We start from the raw sequence: 18,360 nt of genomic DNA, 5'->3' as shown, positions 1-18,360 counted from the left end.
ATTCCCGCGAGAAGAGTGACAGGCTACTATGCCCTTTGGGAAATGTAGTCCCGAAGAGGGCCCACGCCTATTCCTCTCAGTATTTCGTCTGAGTCCGCCGAAAGGGCTGCTCCAATAAGTAATTCTCCCACGTCCAGATGCAGTTTTAGAACTATACCTCAATGCAGAGTGTAGCGCCGGAGTTGAGCCTCCACTGCAACCCTAGCTCGCCACTCACACCATAACCGTAACCCCCGGAGCTCTCCGACTGGAAGCTGAATTGAGACGCAATGCATTCTGGGTGGGATGTAGTGGTCGGGGATGCCGTACCTGGTTTGATACGTTGGAGTCTGTCCAGGACCTCTCTGCAGGTAGACTTCACTCAGGCTTTTACAAACTGTTCGCTGGATGCACATTTGGGTGTTTCCAGTAGGCGACGCTGAAGAGTCCCCGCAGGGGGAGGTGAGGGAGGGGCTGGAGCGGTCCGGTTTGTACCGGCCGCGGGTGGCTGACTGAGCGGAGGCTGTTAGGCGGTGCTCAGGGTCTGGAGTAGGGGCACTGGGAAGCGCTGTTCTTGTGAGTACATTTGTTACTGGTGAGTGACTGGAGTTGGAACAAAAAAATGATGGAAGTCTGTCAGTTTATAATTTGAGTGCTGGAGATACGGTGATTGTGTGAGGTGATGGCTTAATAGTGATGTCTGTGAGTCATGGTGATGTTTATGGTCCTATGTTTGTGATGAAGGCTGTAGTGAGTGTGAGCACGGCGAACTGTGTATGATTGTGATAGTGGTTCTTGCCGGACATGGGTTAGTTTCTCTAGCACTTGACAAGAGTTAATAATTACTGTGCAAACATTTTCTGGGCCTGGCGGGGTGGCGGCACATGCCTACAGTCACAGCACCCTGCGAGGCTGATACAAGATTGCAAATTCAATCCCAAATGTGTCATTATAAGAGAGCCTCTGTCTCAAAACATAATAAATTAGGGATGGGCATGTTGCAAAAAGCCGTGGCGTGAATTCCTAGTGCCACCACTACCACCACCACCACAGCAAAACTATGTATTTGTTTTCTAGTGGTCCTCCCTTTCTATTGGCTCCTCTGTCTTCTCTGCTGATGGTGCTCTCCTCTTCCTCACGACCCTTATTCTGTAGCTTTCCGGTTTTTCCTGATGATATTTTCCAGGCTCGTCATGGCCATATTATGCTTTCCTTCTTTCGATATGCACATGTGTTAATTTTTTAATTGTGTGTGTGTGTGTGTGTGTGTGTGTGTGTGTGGTGCTGAGGATTTAAGCCTGAGCCTTTTCCCATGGCAAGTACTTACTAAGTTATACCCCCTAGTCCGATATTAATTTAACAATGCTTAACAAACCACTGCTGGACTCAGTAGCAGAGAACAGCTGGTATTTATTCTCATGTTGACATTTGTTTTACAGATTCATTGTGTTCACAGCATTTGGTTAAGTTGGATGAGTTCAAATCTGCCCTGCATTTCTTCTTTTTGAGGCTCTGGCCCAAGGGGCAAGGTATGGTTTCCAGGGCATTTTCTTTTCATGGTGGATCGTCAAAGCACATAACAGATCATGCACACATCCTTAAAATCTCTGCTCCTAAATATGTTAATATTATGTTAACTAAAGAAAGTTACACTAAGCTTAACATTAACTACACCCACAGATAGAGAACAAGGGAAGCTACCTGGCAAATAGGCCAATTAGAGGAGGACTGAGATTCCAGTCTACAACACTGAAGAATGTTTAGCCTCTTTTGTCTGATAACACTACTTTTTAGGTTCTGTTAATGTCTTTTCAGAAATTTCATTTTCTTGAGCCTTTCCTTTATGTTTCAGGTTTCATGTGAGGACATATTCCTGATTTTTTCGCTCTTTAGCCTACTTGATAAATAGGTGAGTGTAATTCAGTTATATTTATCACAGTGGCTGATAAAATTTTTTCTAATACTGTTTTAATATGCAGTTTTCACCTTTTCCCTTTTTCTCTCTTTGGTTTCTGACCTCCTCCTTGATTTTTTGATGTGCATACTAACAAAACCCAAACTTAAATAAGACTGTTAAACACTTGAACTCTGAATTACCCATCCTTTTCTGTTTTGTAATTATTTTAGGTATTATTGTCTTCTAGTTTTAAATTCCCAAATTATTTTAGGTATTATTGTCTTCTAGTTTTAAATTCCCAAATTAATGAGCATGGTAGCAGACACCTTTAAACCTAGCTTACTCAGGAAACCCTGGCAGAAGGATAACAAGTTTGAGGCCAGCTTGAGCAACTTTACACCCTGTCTGGGGAAAAAATTGTGGTGAAATACATAACAAAATTTATTGTCTTTTATGGGGGATCTTTTTGGGACAAGATTTCACTATGCAGTTCTGGCTGGCCTTGAACTCACTTTAACCCAGGCTGGCCTCGAACTTGCAGCAATCCTCTTGGCTCAGCTTCCGTAGTAGAGTACCACCACACTCAGTTATTCTCTTTAATTACATTTAATTATATAGTTCAGTGACATTGACTACATTCAAATTGATAGTCTATCATCACCACTGAAACTCTTCATCTTGCAAAACAGAATCTTGGCACTCACTAAAAATTACTCTGTTCCACTTTCCCTCCAGCCCCATCAACTGCTATTCAACTTTCTATGAATTGAACAACTTTAGGTACCTCATATAAGCATTATCACATTAACTTTGTATTTTTGTGACTTGTTTAACCTGACTAATGTTTTCAGCATTCATCTATATTAGTTTGTGTGAGAATTTCCTCTCTTTAAGTTTGAATAATACTGTATTTGTTGTGTGTGAATAAGTATTTTTATCCATTCATCCATCATTAAACACTTGGATTGCTCCCACTATTTGGCTCTTACAAATAACAGTGCTATAAACATGAGCATGTTCAAAATGTCTGAGTGCCTGTTTTCACTTATTTTGGGTGTTTTCATAAGAAATGCTTAATCATACTATAATTCTGTTTTTAACTTTTTATTTCTGCACTGTTTTTCACAGTGGTTGACATTTTATCAGCATACTTTTTGAGCCCCAGCTATCATTGTGAAAACAAGACAAAACTTCCTGTTTCCATGGAGTTTATATTGAGGGAGTAGATATATATATACGTGTATACATGTTATATATGTCATATAAGTAAATTACAAAGTGTTTATAAGGAGATAATTACAGTAAAAGAGAGTAACTAGTAGGAGTATATCTCAACTATAACACTTGTCAAAATTTATTATAATTATTTTTATTATCCCTGTTTGTCATAACGCAAAGAGTAATCTTTCTTAAAGAAGATGATAAATTAATATATAGTAATAGCCTTGTCATTTATTCACCCAGTATCATGATTGACATAGGTAAAAATTCTCACTTTGAGGGGCTGGGGATTTAGCTCAGCGGCATAAGTGCCTGCGTTGCAAGCAGGCAGTCGTGAGTTCAATCCTCAGTACCGATAAAAAGGAAAAAGACAAAAAAAAAAAAATTCTCACTTTGAAAAGTCTTGGGATTCTAAATTTCAGCTATGTATCAGTTGCCACAGTAAATCAGATAGTGAATGAAATACCTGAACTTGTAATGTAACTCTCTTTTATTTCATATGTCAGGCTGCCATAAGTCTGAGTACTTTTGACTCACTTCTCATCTGTCACTACATTGAGTTTATAACTTTGTATTCATGGATGATATTTGAAGAGCAGATATGTGATGCTGCATTGTCTCTAGATTCTTGGTGTCTCTGTTTAGGACTTTGAGTTTTCTCCAGACTCCTGCTGATTTCTGCATCCAACATTTCTGGTCAATGACTCCAAACAATTTGAATTACAAATAAGAAAGATAAGTGTTTGGGGTCTGTGCTGATTTACCAAATTATCTCAAAATTTACTTGCTTACACAACAGTGTGTATTTGTTAGCTGACAGTGTCTGTGGGGCTTGATTCTGCTGATTATTCTGGCTCATGTATTTCATACAGTTGTAATCAGAACACTCAGGGTTTCAGTCTTCAGAAGGCTGGGCTTAGCCTGGAGATGCACTTCCAAGATGACTGACAAATGACTATTACCTGTTGACTAGACTGGTTGAGTGTCTTCTTAGTATGGTGGCTTGCTTCATTCAAAATTCATAATCAAAAAAATATGCAAGGTGGAAGCCCCAATGTCTTTTATGGCCTAACGTTGAAAGTCATACACCATCGTTTCTGTAGTGGCTTGTTGATTATACAGATCAAACCTGTTAGTGTAGCGGGGTCTATAAAAGGTATTATTCCCAGAAAACACTGATCAGTAGCGAATATCTTGGAGGCTGGCTAACATGGGAATACAATGAGAAGCCATCAGGTAAATTAGATTTATGTCCTAAGCTCACAGGTCCTGGCTTCAGAGGAATAAAACAAATCTGATATGAGTACAAAGAAGCTTGACGAACAAATATCATGGAAGGAGACCTCCTAACCTAAGACTTACCTAAGAAGCTGGAGAATCCTGGGAAAGAGTGGACCCTGGAGTTGCTGGACCCACAGACAGTGTTAACCTTTATGCCCAGAGCTGGCAAAGTCTGAATGTCATCTCAACTTTCTTGATAGCAATAACTGTGACGATGGACCATTCGATCCAGACGATGGAAAGGAGAGGTGAGGCGGCTCAGAGATGAGCAGTTTAGGAGAGAGAAACTATACTCAAGAACAGTGCCAAAGAGGAAGTTCAACACTGCTACCAATAATAGTTCACTGACTGTGCAGCACACATACTTATTTTTTCTTGTTGCTTATTGCTTTTATTTTGAACCTTTGCACTGAACTATATCTCTATATGTTTTTTTAAAAAATTTTTTGGAAGAAGTCTTGCTAATTTACTATGTTTCCAAGGCAGGGGTCAAACCAGGGATCCTTACACCTTGTGCCTTATGCCAGAGTGGTGGCATGTGCCACAATGCCTTGCTGACATTTGTTTTTCATTTGACTATTTAATTTTTTAAAAAACAAAAAAAAACCAGTTAGGATAGTAGCAGTTTGAGAAAAGTTTTCCTATTTACCAGGCTAATTTCTAACTTACTCTGTATCCCAGGCAGGCATTGTACTTGTGATTCTCCTGGTTTATTCTCCCAAATGCTGGCTTTGTAGATTTATGCCACCATGCCTGGCTTAAAATAAATATTTTAAGTAATTTCTATTTTTCTTTGAGGATATATTGAAATATTTTTTTAAAATGTTATATAGGTATAAACAGCAGTTTCATATTCTGTCCTTCCTGATACTTCTTCCCACTGCCCTAAGGAAGCACTTTGTTTTTTGTTTTTGTTTTTTTTAATTTAAAGATACAAAGAAAAAATAGAAAACAAGGTAGCATAATACAGAATTCAAAAGAAAAATTAACACTAAGAAATTGCTAGTTGATACATAATATATTGTCATCTTAGAAATAGTTATGTTCAAGTTACAAAATCAAATCGTAAAAAGTGGATAGACACTCAAACATTGACAGTACAAACCATTCTGTTCAGTGATCCACCAAAAATTTAGTAATATGGTCATCTATCTTACACTTATACATACAGTTATATCTGTTAGAGTACTTTCTTTCCCTTTCATTTTTACAATATCTATTACACATTTTGGATCTTACTACTTTTCACTTTTTACTGTTTTTTACACTAGAGAGACAATGTGTTATTTATTAATGAGTCTTGTTTATTTCACTTATGAGAATATTCTCAAGTTACCTCCATTTACCTATAAAGGGCTCAAGATCGTCCTTTTTTACAGCTGAGTAATACTTGTATAAAAACATGAGGAAGCACTTTGAACATTTTTGTTTGGATATTCATCTTTATATTTCTGAATAACATTCACATACAACTATTATTTGATTTCACAGTTAAAGTTCCTATTAATTTTGTCATTATACATAAAGATTTAGCTGTCTTTCACATGTCACCCTTACCTGGACATACTCTTCTCCTTGTCCTTTCTAATCAAATTTTAGGATCTATAGGTATTTATATTGGACTAGTCAGTTTTCTCAGGAAGAACTGCTAGATTTGGTTAGGGAATACAAGTGGAAACCATTGGCTTTTTGTGAGATGACAAAGGAAAGAAAGGTATTTCTGATATTTATAGCTTTAATATTTTCAATTCTTTTAAAAAGTGCATTGTTGTTTATCATCTCACATTGTTACTGGTTCTCTGTTCTTAATGAATAGGGAAGAAAAAGTTTGTACCTCTGAAGTTAACCACAGTCCTGTATTTTGAACATTTTCCACTTTGCTGTTCTTTCTCAGCTTATGTATTATGCATCATGAAACACATACACACTTCTCTTGAGTATATGATCATTTTTTAACATTTTACTTTTTTCTATTTTGCTTCAACTATCTTTATCAGAACCTCATTTAAAATAGCATAGCCCCACCAAAAAAAAAAAAAAAAAACACATATTTTTCAGTGTGAGGTTTGTCACCATATTATATGAGACAGAAGATATAAGTTGGCTTTAATGCAATTTTATTTTATTTTACTTGGCAGTATTGGGGATTAAACTCAGGGCCTCATATATGCTAGGAAAGCACTCTACCAATTAGCTATATCCCCAGTCCTTAATGCCTTTTTTCACACACACTACATTTCGTTCCCTCTTTTTCCACCTTATTAACAAACCCTTATTGCAGAAGTATCTAATACTTCTGTTTCTCCTGTGGGGTCTGCTGTGGCTTTCCTACTCTCCTTACAGCCCTTTTTTAAGGATGAGATTTCTCTAAGTAAGTTAATACCAGTCATCTCTGTTCTCTAGCTTGCAAAATTTTATTACCATCTCTTAACTGCTAAAGTTTTTGTCTATTAGTTTATCTTCCTTTATGAATGTTTATTTTGGCTTGTTAGATAAAGGAGTACAAATATTCAATCTTCCATGTTTAACTAGGAGAGCCTGAACTTTTTAGTGTTAAAAATACTGTTACTGTAAAATGACATTAGAATCATGATTGTATTTAGTCTGTCATGTGAATGTTCCACAATTGTGTATAGCCAGTTCTGATTAAAGTACCTACCCAAATTCTTCATGATAAAAATAGTAATTTAAAGACCATGTTAATCTTTGAATCTGTTTGAGATTTATTACATATTTAAGATTAATTTCTTATTGGGGTAAACAGCAAGATCCTAGAGAAATACAGTATTGCTAATGTGTAATTGGACACACTATACTTAGTTCTCCAGAAACCATCATAAGAACCCCATGTGATTAAAGAAGTCATCAACATATATCTCGTTTCCTCTACAGCTTGATGATGTTTAACATTTCTCAATAGTTGTGAACATTTCTCAATAGGGGTTCTTTAATTGCCATATTTCTTTGTCTGGAACTCTGAAGCAAATCTGTTTTGTTTCTCTTTCCTTAGCTTGGTGTTTTCGGGACCCTGCTTTTTCTCAGGAAGAGGAGGATACAGACAGGTTTCTTGTATGTACATTTTAGAAATTTGCTTGTGTCCTGCATTATTTTATAATTCAGTTGTACAAGGTTACTGTAATCTACCAATAAGTTGGAAAAACTCAGCCAGAGTGCTATCTGTAATCCCAAACAGTTGAGAAGTTGAGGCAGGATTGCTAAGAGTTCAAGGCCAACCTGAACTACATAGTGAGACCCTTTCCTCCACCCCTCCCAAAAAAGTCAGTGAAAAGTGAAAAATAGAAAATCAGAATCAAGGGAATAAGGATGTATGCCTATGAAGAAATAACTATATCCAGAATTACTCAAATTAGGCTCAAATTTGAATGTAATCTGGAGAGTCAAAGCAAACAGATACAAAGTCTGTTCCATAATTTGCACTGATAATGAGGAAAAAAATCTTCATATCATTTAAGGAAAGAAAAAGGTTTTCATTGATACCTGGGCCAAAAAAGAATTTTTAAAATAACTGCATAAATTTTGTAATTTTAAGTTTAGTATTTAAAAGTTGGCATTGCCCAAAGATCAAAACTTAAAATGATTTAGAAATATAAATGGAGCATGTGTCTTTGCAATGATCCTACGTAGGTATGTTTTTCAATACAAGTATGTTGGGATTTCAGTACAAGTTAAACTAAATTATACTAATGTTCAGTGGCAAAGTTTTATAGTTCTGATATATGTAACTTTTCATATCTTTTTATGGTCTTTAGAAGATGTGGTGTTATTATCTCACAGTGTTATCAGTTCTTTTCTGTTCTTGACTGTTGTTTCCACCTCTGAAGTCACTCACAGTCCTATATTTTCAACATTTTCCACCTCGTTGCATCATTTTCTTCACCTCATATCTTACCCATCAAGAAACATATACACACAGTAGTGTGTATGACCAGAGAATCATATGACTCATACAATTATTTGGCATAGTGATTCTCTGGCTCTCGACAGACTTGGGGTTAGATCTTGCAGTGTGTATGTTCATGGGCAAGATTCTTAAAGTCTTTTTTGTCTCAGGTGGCATCATCTCTACATGCAATGGAACTTACTTTATAAGAGTGTTGAGATACTTAAATGCACGTCATAAGTGCCCCAAAATTTACCTGTGTAGTCTTCTACCTGAAATGAGTTTTAGATGTGTTGACTGTTTTCATTAATTTTCTTTTTAGTTTAGACTGTAACACAAAAGGTAAAAGAAATGATTGCCTGACTTGAACTAATAAAATTATTCCTTAAATAAAATCACCATTAACACTGTAAAAAAGGCAAAGCTTAGAACAGTTTTTGTAATACCTATAGCAGAAACACAGTAGCAATTCTTAAAAACCAATAATTAAAATGATAGAAAATAGGAAATGCAGGTGGCCTATACATATTTTAGAATAATGTCACAAGGAAACAAACAGTTCAGATTAGCAAGTACATTTTTAGACATATTTTAAATTGATGAGTAATGACTATCATTTATGAACAAATTTTGAATTATTAGTTCATGTATACATTTTATTTACAGAGTAAAAAAACCTATAAAATGTGTTAAAGAGATTCGAATCTACAATTTGGATATTCTTAGCTATCAAAAAGATTTATTTCTATTCATATACCAGAGCCAAATATTTCAGTTTGTAGTGTCAAGTAGAAATGGACTGCCTGAATTTGAAACCTTTTAGTCTCAACCACATTCTGGAATGTAGATGTAAACAGATTTCATAACTGCTCTATATGAGCAGACTATGCTACAGTTAGAAAAGTCTTATACAAGTACTTAGTACATAACAGTTGTATTGTGCTGTAAACTTTACATACTTTATGTGTCATTGTCAGAAGTCTGTGAAATAGATACAATTGTTTTAATTTTTATAGTGTGGAAAGTGAGACACAAAGGGTAAGAAGCTTATATAACTATGTGCCAGTTTGTAATACAAAACCAGTATAATCTGATTGTAGAGTTTATGCTCTGTGATACTGTACTCAAGCACAAAGAACTGCATACTTTAGCAGTTGCCTGTTGCTATTGTCTATTTTGTTATTACTTTTTCTACTCAAAATTAGGGAATTTTCAGAAAGCCTACATCAGTATTAGTACTTCTGTAGATTTCAGTCTGCTACTTATGTTACTCATCTTTTGTTGGATTGACAATTGAATTGACTTAGATACATTTAACATATGGTAAATAAGTACATGTAATGAGGTAATTAAGTCATAATAGAGAACAATAAAAGTTTCATAGTCTTTTCTCATGAGTTTCCACTCTTTTTTTTAAAGATAACTCTTCTATTCTGTCATATAGGTTATCTCTTTTCAAAGTGTTTCTCAAAATATATAGTCTATATAGTCTATCTTTTTGAGACAGAGTTTCACTATGCAGTTCAGGCTAGCCTTGAACATACTTTGTAGCCCAGGCTGGTCTTGAACTCACAGTGATCCTCCTGCCTCAGCCTCCCAAGTGCTGGGATTACAAGTATGTATCACCATGCCTGGCTGTTTATGTTTAACTGGAATATGATTTAAAATTGACTTGAGGTAGGAATTTACTGATAATTCTATCAGTAGAATCATTTTTGCATATAGAAAACCAGTTCTAATACTCTTTATTACATAGCAGATCGAGCTTTTGTGATACTACCTTTATATGTCCTTAGGGTCAGTCTTTTTATTTTGTCTACAACTTAGACCATTATTGCACCTTGTATCTTGTGTTTTACATTGTTTAAGTAATTGTAACTTTATTGTAACCTTGATTATTGGATAAGGTATTCTTGCTTCCTTCTACATATATGTTCTTGGTTTTTCAGAAACTTTTCAACTACTTTGGAATCTGTTTCCATTTGAATTTTAGAGTCAGTTTATCTGGTGTTGGGAAGAATAATTTGGTGGCTTTAAGTGGAATTGTGAAGAATTTGTAGATTTACTGGAAAAGGAATTAAGTGGAAAAGTTTTCTATCTTACTCAAGGGATGTTTTAATTTAAAGAAATCTATTATATAATTTATCTTACTTGAGAAAAATCACCTTTTTAAAGATAAAAATTTTTATTATCAGAATCTGCGGTTTAAAGGACCTATTTATAAAATATGAATAAAAGAACATTTAACACTTATGTTAAACAATACGTACACACACATGCACACACACAGCAAAATAGAAGAGAGATAAATAGGAAATAAAGTTCAAATGCTTTCTCAAATTACATACCCTGTTTTAAAAATATTTCAACTTATATGCTAATTTGTTTCATTTATACTATTGATTTTACTTTGTTGAAAATAAAGTTTGTGTTATCTGTTTCATAAGAATCTTTTTGGTTTATGTTTTGTACTGAGTAACTATTTTGAAGATGATATATGGAATAATAGCTATGGTTATTCTCTTATTTGGTTATGAATGTGTTATTTTATATAAAAAAGCATGCATTAAGTTATTCACACATATAAGTCATATATATATACACTACACAAAACCTAGCACCATGCTTACTGTTAAAAATTAGAAATCTTCCAACTAAAGTTAAGAACGATGACCAGATTGCCCATTCTACCATATTTATTTACCATAATTATATATGTCTAGGGGTTTAGATAAGGCAAAACTGAGTTAAAAATTGAGAAGATAAGCTGGTTGTAGCAGGACCTGCACTTCCAGCACTTTGCTAAGGCAAATGGTTGCAACTTTAAGCCTAGCTAGAGCAATGCTTAATAAGACCATGTCACAAAATATCTCAAAATAAAACCATATTTTGAGACAATATCCCAAAATAAAAAGATGAATGGAGGTGTAGCTTAATATGAAGACCTCACATTCAGTCCCCAGTGCCTACAAAAGGAAGGTGCATGCAAAATTAAATAGGAGGATGTGGTTATGTATATTTGCAGCAAGTTAAACTGTATGTACTATACATAGAGTTAACCTACAAAAATCAGTGGTGCCCTATATAAACCCCAGCCAGCCCAGAAATAAAATGGAAGAAAGATACTCAGAACATTAACAAAACTTGCAGACAACATGAGAATTGTCTCTGATGTGCTATATTGTGTGTGTGTGTGTGTGTGTGTGTGTTTGTGTGTCTGTGTCTATGTCTGTGTGTGTGTCTGTGTGTGTGTCTGTGAAATCTTCTCCCATCTCCCCTCTAGTAACTGGGGTTGAACCTAGCACCTCACATATGCTAGGCAAGTGCTGTAACCCTGGCTGCATCTGCAGTCTTTTTTAAAATAAGACAAGGTCTTGCTAAGGTGACTACATTGACCTCAAACTTTTGATTGTCCTCCTTCAACTTCCCAGTTAGCTTATATTGCAAGTATAAACCAGCACACTGAACTCAAAAAATCTTTAAGATGTTATTGAGACCTACAGGAATGTGAATACATTTTTAAATACTCTTTTTTTTTTAAATCCAAATTTGTGTGACTCTCTCTTAAGATTCTAAATATTACCAGGACATGTGCTTATAACTGTAGCTATTTGGAGGCTAAGGCAGGAAGAATCGAAGTTCTAGAAGCCAACTTGGGAAACGGCAAGATGCTATGTTAGAAAAAGGGGCTTGGGGATGTAGCTCACTGTAGAGCATTTGCCTAGTATGTGTGAGGCCTTGGGTTCAGTCCCCAGTACTACAAAAAAAAAGTTGTAAAATTTTTTTCTTAGAATTAGACAAGACTATTTACATAGACAACTCTAGAGTACATTTGTAAAATAAAATGTGCAGAGTAGCCAGAAAAAATATGGAAAGATATTCTGTGGCATTTTTCTCCATTTTAAAAAGGAGACATTCATTTAATGCTTACATAACTTTAATTAGGAGATATTTAACAAAATGTTGCTCGTCAGCATATACATAGATATCTACATATATCTATATACATAGGTATATATATAAAATTTATAGTGAGTATAAAGGTAATTCCAACTCATGTGATATATATCTCTATACTTACATATACATATATATGTATATACCTGTATATATAGATCTATACCTATTTTTATTTACATATACCTATATGTATATAGATCTATACCTATATGTATCTATATACATCTATATATAAATGTATATATATATAGATGTTGGAGCTGAATTGGAATTACCTTTATACTCACTATAAATTTTATCTTTTAAAAAAATCTTCTGTCAGATTTCTTAAAAATGGAGAGGAATGTTACCAGCAAAATCTTCAAAATTTATCACTTCTTGCTAGAGTCAGTGAAATATTAATCCTTTTCTTGATTCTGTTTAGTAGCAGGAGGGGTAAAAATGCTATAACTATGAATTGATTTTTTAAGATTTAATTTCCTCTGTTCTTTAATACAGAATTTTAACATGCACATATTGCATGAACATACTTGAAAAACATTAATTTATAAAGCATTAATTTATCAAGAGCATCTTATATAGTAAAAAACTAATCTGTATATCTCAGGAGTGTAGTCTTTGTTGTCTGTATGAAATTTGTGCTAATTTAACTAGAAATAGTGAGAAGGGTGGTGTTTGGCTAGTATGCTAGAGCTAGTTGTAAAATATTTTTCTGTTTGTTGTTTTTTCCCCTATCTTTGTTATAGTTTATACTTCAGAAGGATTTTCTATTTTTGAAATCTTCATTGAATGATTACTGGGGGCAAGTTCTGTTATGAGTGCTTCTCTTTTTTTGTCTTATTTAGTCTTCACATCAGTTGTTTCACTTTACAGATAAGAAAACAGAGTCAAGTTTGGCTAATTATCAAGCTTACACGGTGAATCTTGAAGCCAAGATTTGAACCCATGAGATCAGATTACACAACTTTTTGTTAACCAGTAAAAATAGATAAACACTCCTTGATTTGGATAGAATAGTATTCTGAATTTCTTTTCAAGTAGTCATATATCAGTCAGATATCTTTACATCTTTTTTTTTAGGGGTAGAGTAATGCATTTATTTTCATGCCTGGAGTCCACAGGTTAACTGTGAGCAGATCTGCTTTAGGTAACAAACGGTAAGGACAGCTTAGGTTTTGAGGCAGACCATATCTTCTGCGTGTGTTCATTCTTTGGTGTAGTTAAAAGGACAGACTGTTCTTAAGGCAAACTCTTTTCCTGTTGGATCACTGGTGTACAGTGTAGGGTGTAAGCACATTTCAGACATTTGGCCACTAACATTTCTTTAGCCAAATGGCTCAGACAAAGATCCATGTTAGCAAAGGAACATCAGTGATAGACGGAAAGCGAAGATTTGCTGAATAATCAATTTATCACTGATAAAATCATATGAAATTATTTTGTACTGAGCTTTTTACAGCCCTACACTGTTGAAATATCACCTAACTTTAAAGTAAGTTTTAACTATATACTGTGCCACATGGCATATTGAGGGACAGTGACATGGACACTAAAAGAATTTACCAACAGTTAAGCAATGTAGGCAAGACAAAATTAGCCCATTAGTGTCAGAATGCTTGCCTAACATTTCCAAAGCCCTTGGTTCCATCTCTAACACACAAAACTAAGCAAAAAATGTACAATTGAGTAATTTTTGTATTGTATTTGTGGCCTTTAACATAATCAGTGTTACAAAATTTTTATCTCCCTAAAATAAAACTCTGTGCCCATTAGCTGTCACTTTCTATTTCCCTTCCCAAGGCTGAAATGTAGGCAAGCACAGATATTCTAGTCTATGAATTTGGGTTTGCCTAGTCTGGACATTTCATACAAACTGAATGATATAGTATGTGGTCTTATGACTTTTTTCCTTCACTGAACATGTTTTCTAACTTGAACCCTTTTATAGCCTTTGTTAGTGCTTCCCTTCCTTTTTTTTTTTAAATTTTATTTAAGGAGAAAAAGAAAAAAAAAACAGAAAAAGGGTACAAGTTATACAGAATTTCAGAAAAAATAAACAGTAGGAAATCACTAGTTAATAGATTACATATTGTCATCTTAGAAATAGTTGTTCAACTTACAAATTTAAAGCATATAAAGTGGACTTTCAAACAGTGAGACTGCAAACAGTTCTGTTCAATGATCCAACAAAACTCAGTAATATGGCTATCTATCTTATATACTTAAATATACATGCGGTTATACCCTTTAGAGCACTTTCTTTTCCTCTCTTTTGTACAATGACAATTACACATTTGGGTTTTATTACCACAGTTCTTATTACCTTTTTTTGAAGAGAGTAAAACCAAATGTGACATAATAGAACAGAGTCAGTCAAATCAAAACGATGGACATAATAATGTAAAAAAAAAAATACAAGGTGATCAACAGTGGTTACCATACTGCCTCTTGCTATCTTAAAAAGAATTGCTTATATCATCAGTTATAATAAAATTGAACAAAACAGTAAAGAATAAAACCAAAACATTGGAGACATTGCAGGACTTTAAAAGGAGATAATAGTCACCAGAATGGGCGTAATAATGAATCTTATTGTCTTCACGGTTGTTGCCTATACTTTCGAACGTGGTACTATTAAGCAAAACAGAATAGGGGAAAATCAGTCAAAACAAGATGGTGAGGGCAATACAGGGTTTCAAATCAAGTTAATAGGAAATCAAAGTGGGTTACTATAATATATCCTGCTATTTTTTATTTATTTTTCCCTTAATTAAAAAGATAAAAATGAAAAAGTAAATAATTTAAAAAAGGAGATTGAGATAAAGAGGGCATAACAACAAAGCAGAACAGGTCAAAACATAACCATTTAAGTAAAATAGTGTTTCACCACAAGATATCCTGACATAAAAGTAGTTTACCGTAGTGTCTCTGTCCTTGAAATCTTTGAGTATAACTTTGTATACTGTAGCACGAAACATATCAAGACAATGTAAAACCATTCAAGAGAATGACAGTATTACAGGGTATTTAGAACCAACTATCAGAAAATGAACAATGGTTTCTATATAGTCTCCTTGTCTATAAAAGTTTTTGTTTATATTACCACATATAATAAAATCCAATAAGATACGACCTGTTAAGACCAATGGAGACAGAAGAATAAAAGCTTGATGGGACTTCAAAACAAGATAATACTAAATCAGCACTAGCTATTATGATAGCTTGTTTTCTCCAAAATAGCTGTTCCTACCATCCAACCTTCTCTGCCTCATTTCTATTGAGCTCTTTTTCTGTCATTAGTTGTCATTTTGTCTTCTTCATTTCACTTTCTGCTCCATTCATTGTGGCCTCTCTGCCACTGTTTCTGGAATTTTGGTATTTTTCTTTTTTAGAATATCCTGCAGTATTCTCTGTAGAGTTGAATTGGTGGTTGCAAATTCCCCTAGTTCCTCTTTATCCTGGAAGCACCTTGTTTTTCCATCAATTTCTAAGGGACAGTTGTGCAGGATATATCAATCTTGGCTGGAGGTTATTATCTTTCAAAGCTTGAATTATTTCCCCCCACGCTCTTCGTGATTGATGGTTTGTGCCGAGAAGTCTGCTGTAATTCTGATGGGTGTTCCCTTGTAAGTGATCTGTTTCTTGTCTCTGACGGCTTTTAATATTCTGTTCTTATATTGGATTTCTGGAATTTTGATTATTATATGCCTGGGTGTAGCTCTGTTTGGGTTATAGGTGGCTGGAGTCCTGTATGCCTCATACATCTGAGTATCTTTACCTTTTGCTAAATTAGGGAAATTCTCCTGGATTATTTCTGTGAATAGCTTTTGTAGTCCATTTGTTTGTGTCCCTACTTCTTCTTTTATGTTCTTAATTCTTAAGTTATAGATCCTCTTATCATCTTCTAGCCTTTGTATTATTGCTGTTTGTTTTCTTGTTATTTTTAAGAAGTTTTTCATTTCATGCTCCCACATTACAAATCTGCCCTCCAGTTCAGATAATCTATCCTTAGTTTCTTTTAAACTGTTATGTCAGCTTTTGATAGAGTTTTTAGTTTCCTGGTAATCTCTTTGAACCTGCTTCACATATTCTGTGTTTTCTCTATTTTCTCCATCAAACAATTCTCCCCTTTTTTTCTGTTCTTCCATTCCACCATGTTTTTTCTTGGGTGGGGCTTAGCATTTCTTTAACTATTCTACTTATATCTTGCTTTATTTCACTAAATACTTCACTTTTGAACTCATCTATGAGGCTCCGGAGATATCGCTTTATGTCTATTGGTGCTGTGCCTGATATTGCATGTTTTCTGTCCTCCTTTGCATTTACCTTTCCTGGATCAGTGTTCTCAGGATTGGGGGCCAAGGATGCTTTCTTGTTGCTCCCTCTTCCCATACTTTTTCTTCCTTCCATACAAGTGTATATAGGAGGCCCAGTTTTTTTCCTTGTTGGTTACAGTTTGTTTGAATCTGCCGGCTAGGTGTTCCTGCCCCCTGCAGTGTACTAGGGAGACACAGACCTGAGCAGCCTATGCTGGGCCCGCCCCTCCAGGTCAACCTACCAGAGGCTTCACTGCTAGGGTGCCCCGCCAGGCGTTGGGACCTGGTTTGGGCTAGCCTACTGGATCTTAGTCAGTGGCGTCACCCAGGCCAAGCGCTCTGCACCAATCCCACATGGGAGGGGAATATGCGACTAAAGTCACTGCTGTATCCTGTTTCGGCTAGTCTGCCTGGTCCCAGAATGTCCTTTGCTGGAGCCTCCTACTCTATGGAAGGGTCCCCGTTCCTCTCACTGACTGCAGGTCAATGCAGGGCTCCCCGCCAGTCCCACTCTCAACTCCGCCGATTCCCGCTCTCAGAGCTTTTGCGAGTCTCTCTCCCTGCCGTGCGGATTTGGATGCAGCACTGGCAGCAGGAAATTCAAATTGCGGCTTCCAGTGGCATGGGTTCCAGCTTCTATGCTGAGATTTTATCTGTTCCTGTTATAGCACTGGGATTGCATTTCCAGTTGGTTTCTCTCAGCTTAGTTCATTCCTGGGTCGGCAGGGTATATCTCTCCTTGCTTAGGAGTCTTCGCACTGCACCATTCCTGGATTCTAAGCTGGGTATCTCAGAGAGCCTCCGTAGCTGCTGTTATCTATCTGCCATGTTCTCCCGGAAGTCTCCCTTTCCTTTTTAATTATGTCCTTTAATGCACAAATTTTTTAGTTTTTGGATGTCCATTTTTATTTAATTTTCTTTTGTACTTTTGGTAAAATAGCTAAGAAACCAAAATCGTGATCTTAATCCAAATACATGATTTACACCTGTATTTTTTTCTGAGAATTACATAGTGCTTGTAATATAGATCTTTGAATTCATTGTTGTATATGGAGTTAAGGTAGTGATTCAGTTTTATTATTGTGCAGATAGATATCCCGGTTGTCTCAGTACCACTTTTTTAAGACTTTTCCCTAATGAATTATCTTGTCATTGTAGTCTAAATCATTTAACTGTAAGTATGAGGTTTATTTTCAGAATCTGAATTTACTTCATTGACTTATTATGATGATATGCCAGTCCTACACTGTCATAGTTACTATAGTTCAGTACTAACTTTTGAAATTGGGAAGTGGAGTTTTTAGTTTAGTTTGGTTTTTTCCAAGATTGTGTTGGCAGTTATGGGTCCCTTGCATTTCCATATAAATTTTAGTATTTACCAGTAGATGGTATTTTGATAGAAATTATGTTTAATTTGTAAGTCAACTTGGAGGTGGTTATATTGATAATATTGTCTAATCTGTGAATATGAGATATATTATTTCTTTTAAAATGTTAGTGATAGTTTAGAGGTTTCAAAAGGTAAGTTTTACACTTAATATGTTAATTTTGTTCCTAAGTACTTTATTCTTTTAGTAACTGTTGTAAATGATGTTGATTTCTTAAATTCTTTTTTGAATTATACTATTGTAGATGACATGCTTTCTTAATTTCCTTTTTGAATGTTCCCTGCAGATACTGGGGATTGAACTCATGACTTCGCACTTGCCAGGGAGGCGCTTATGCCACTGACTGCTAAATCCCCGGCCCCTTTAAATACAATTTGAAGAACCAAATGCTTTCCCTTTAAGATTGGGGCAGGTGCA

At 35.2% G+C, this 18,360-nt stretch overlaps 1 protein-coding gene across 9 annotated transcripts in view; it reads left to right on the top strand.

Annotated features, from left to right (window-relative positions):
* Positions 1-50: 50 nt before the first annotated feature.
* The window catches only part of Znf568 (zinc finger protein 568), a 76,355-nt gene continuing 58,045 nt past the window's right edge, over positions 51-18,360 (top strand). Inside the window, exons 1-5 of one of the 9 annotated variants that reach the window (XM_063252074.1) lie at positions 52-350; positions 1,419-1,508; positions 1,832-1,888; positions 4,357-4,626; positions 7,389-7,447. In XM_063252074.1, coding sequence (XP_063108144.1) covers positions 4,593-4,626; positions 7,389-7,447 — 93 coding nt within the window. In that variant the 5' untranslated portion in view covers positions 52-350; positions 1,419-1,508; positions 1,832-1,888; positions 4,357-4,592. Of the gene's footprint in view, positions 351-388; positions 575-1,418; positions 1,509-1,831; positions 1,889-4,356; positions 4,627-7,388; positions 7,448-18,360 lie in introns of those variants that run through there. The other 8 variants (XM_063252077.1, XM_063252075.1, XM_063252073.1 and 5 more) reach the window with 8 other exon arrangements.

This window comes from Cavia porcellus, unplaced genomic scaffold (genome assembly GCF_034190915.1).
Source record: "Cavia porcellus strain 051 isolate PalLab524CR breed Dunkin Hartley unplaced genomic scaffold, mCavPor4.1 scaffold_7, whole genome shotgun sequence".
Classification (NCBI taxonomy): domain Eukaryota; kingdom Metazoa; phylum Chordata; class Mammalia; order Rodentia; family Caviidae; genus Cavia; species Cavia porcellus.
Note: the sequence above shows the minus strand (reverse complement) of the source record. Positions and strands in the feature narration are given on the sequence as shown.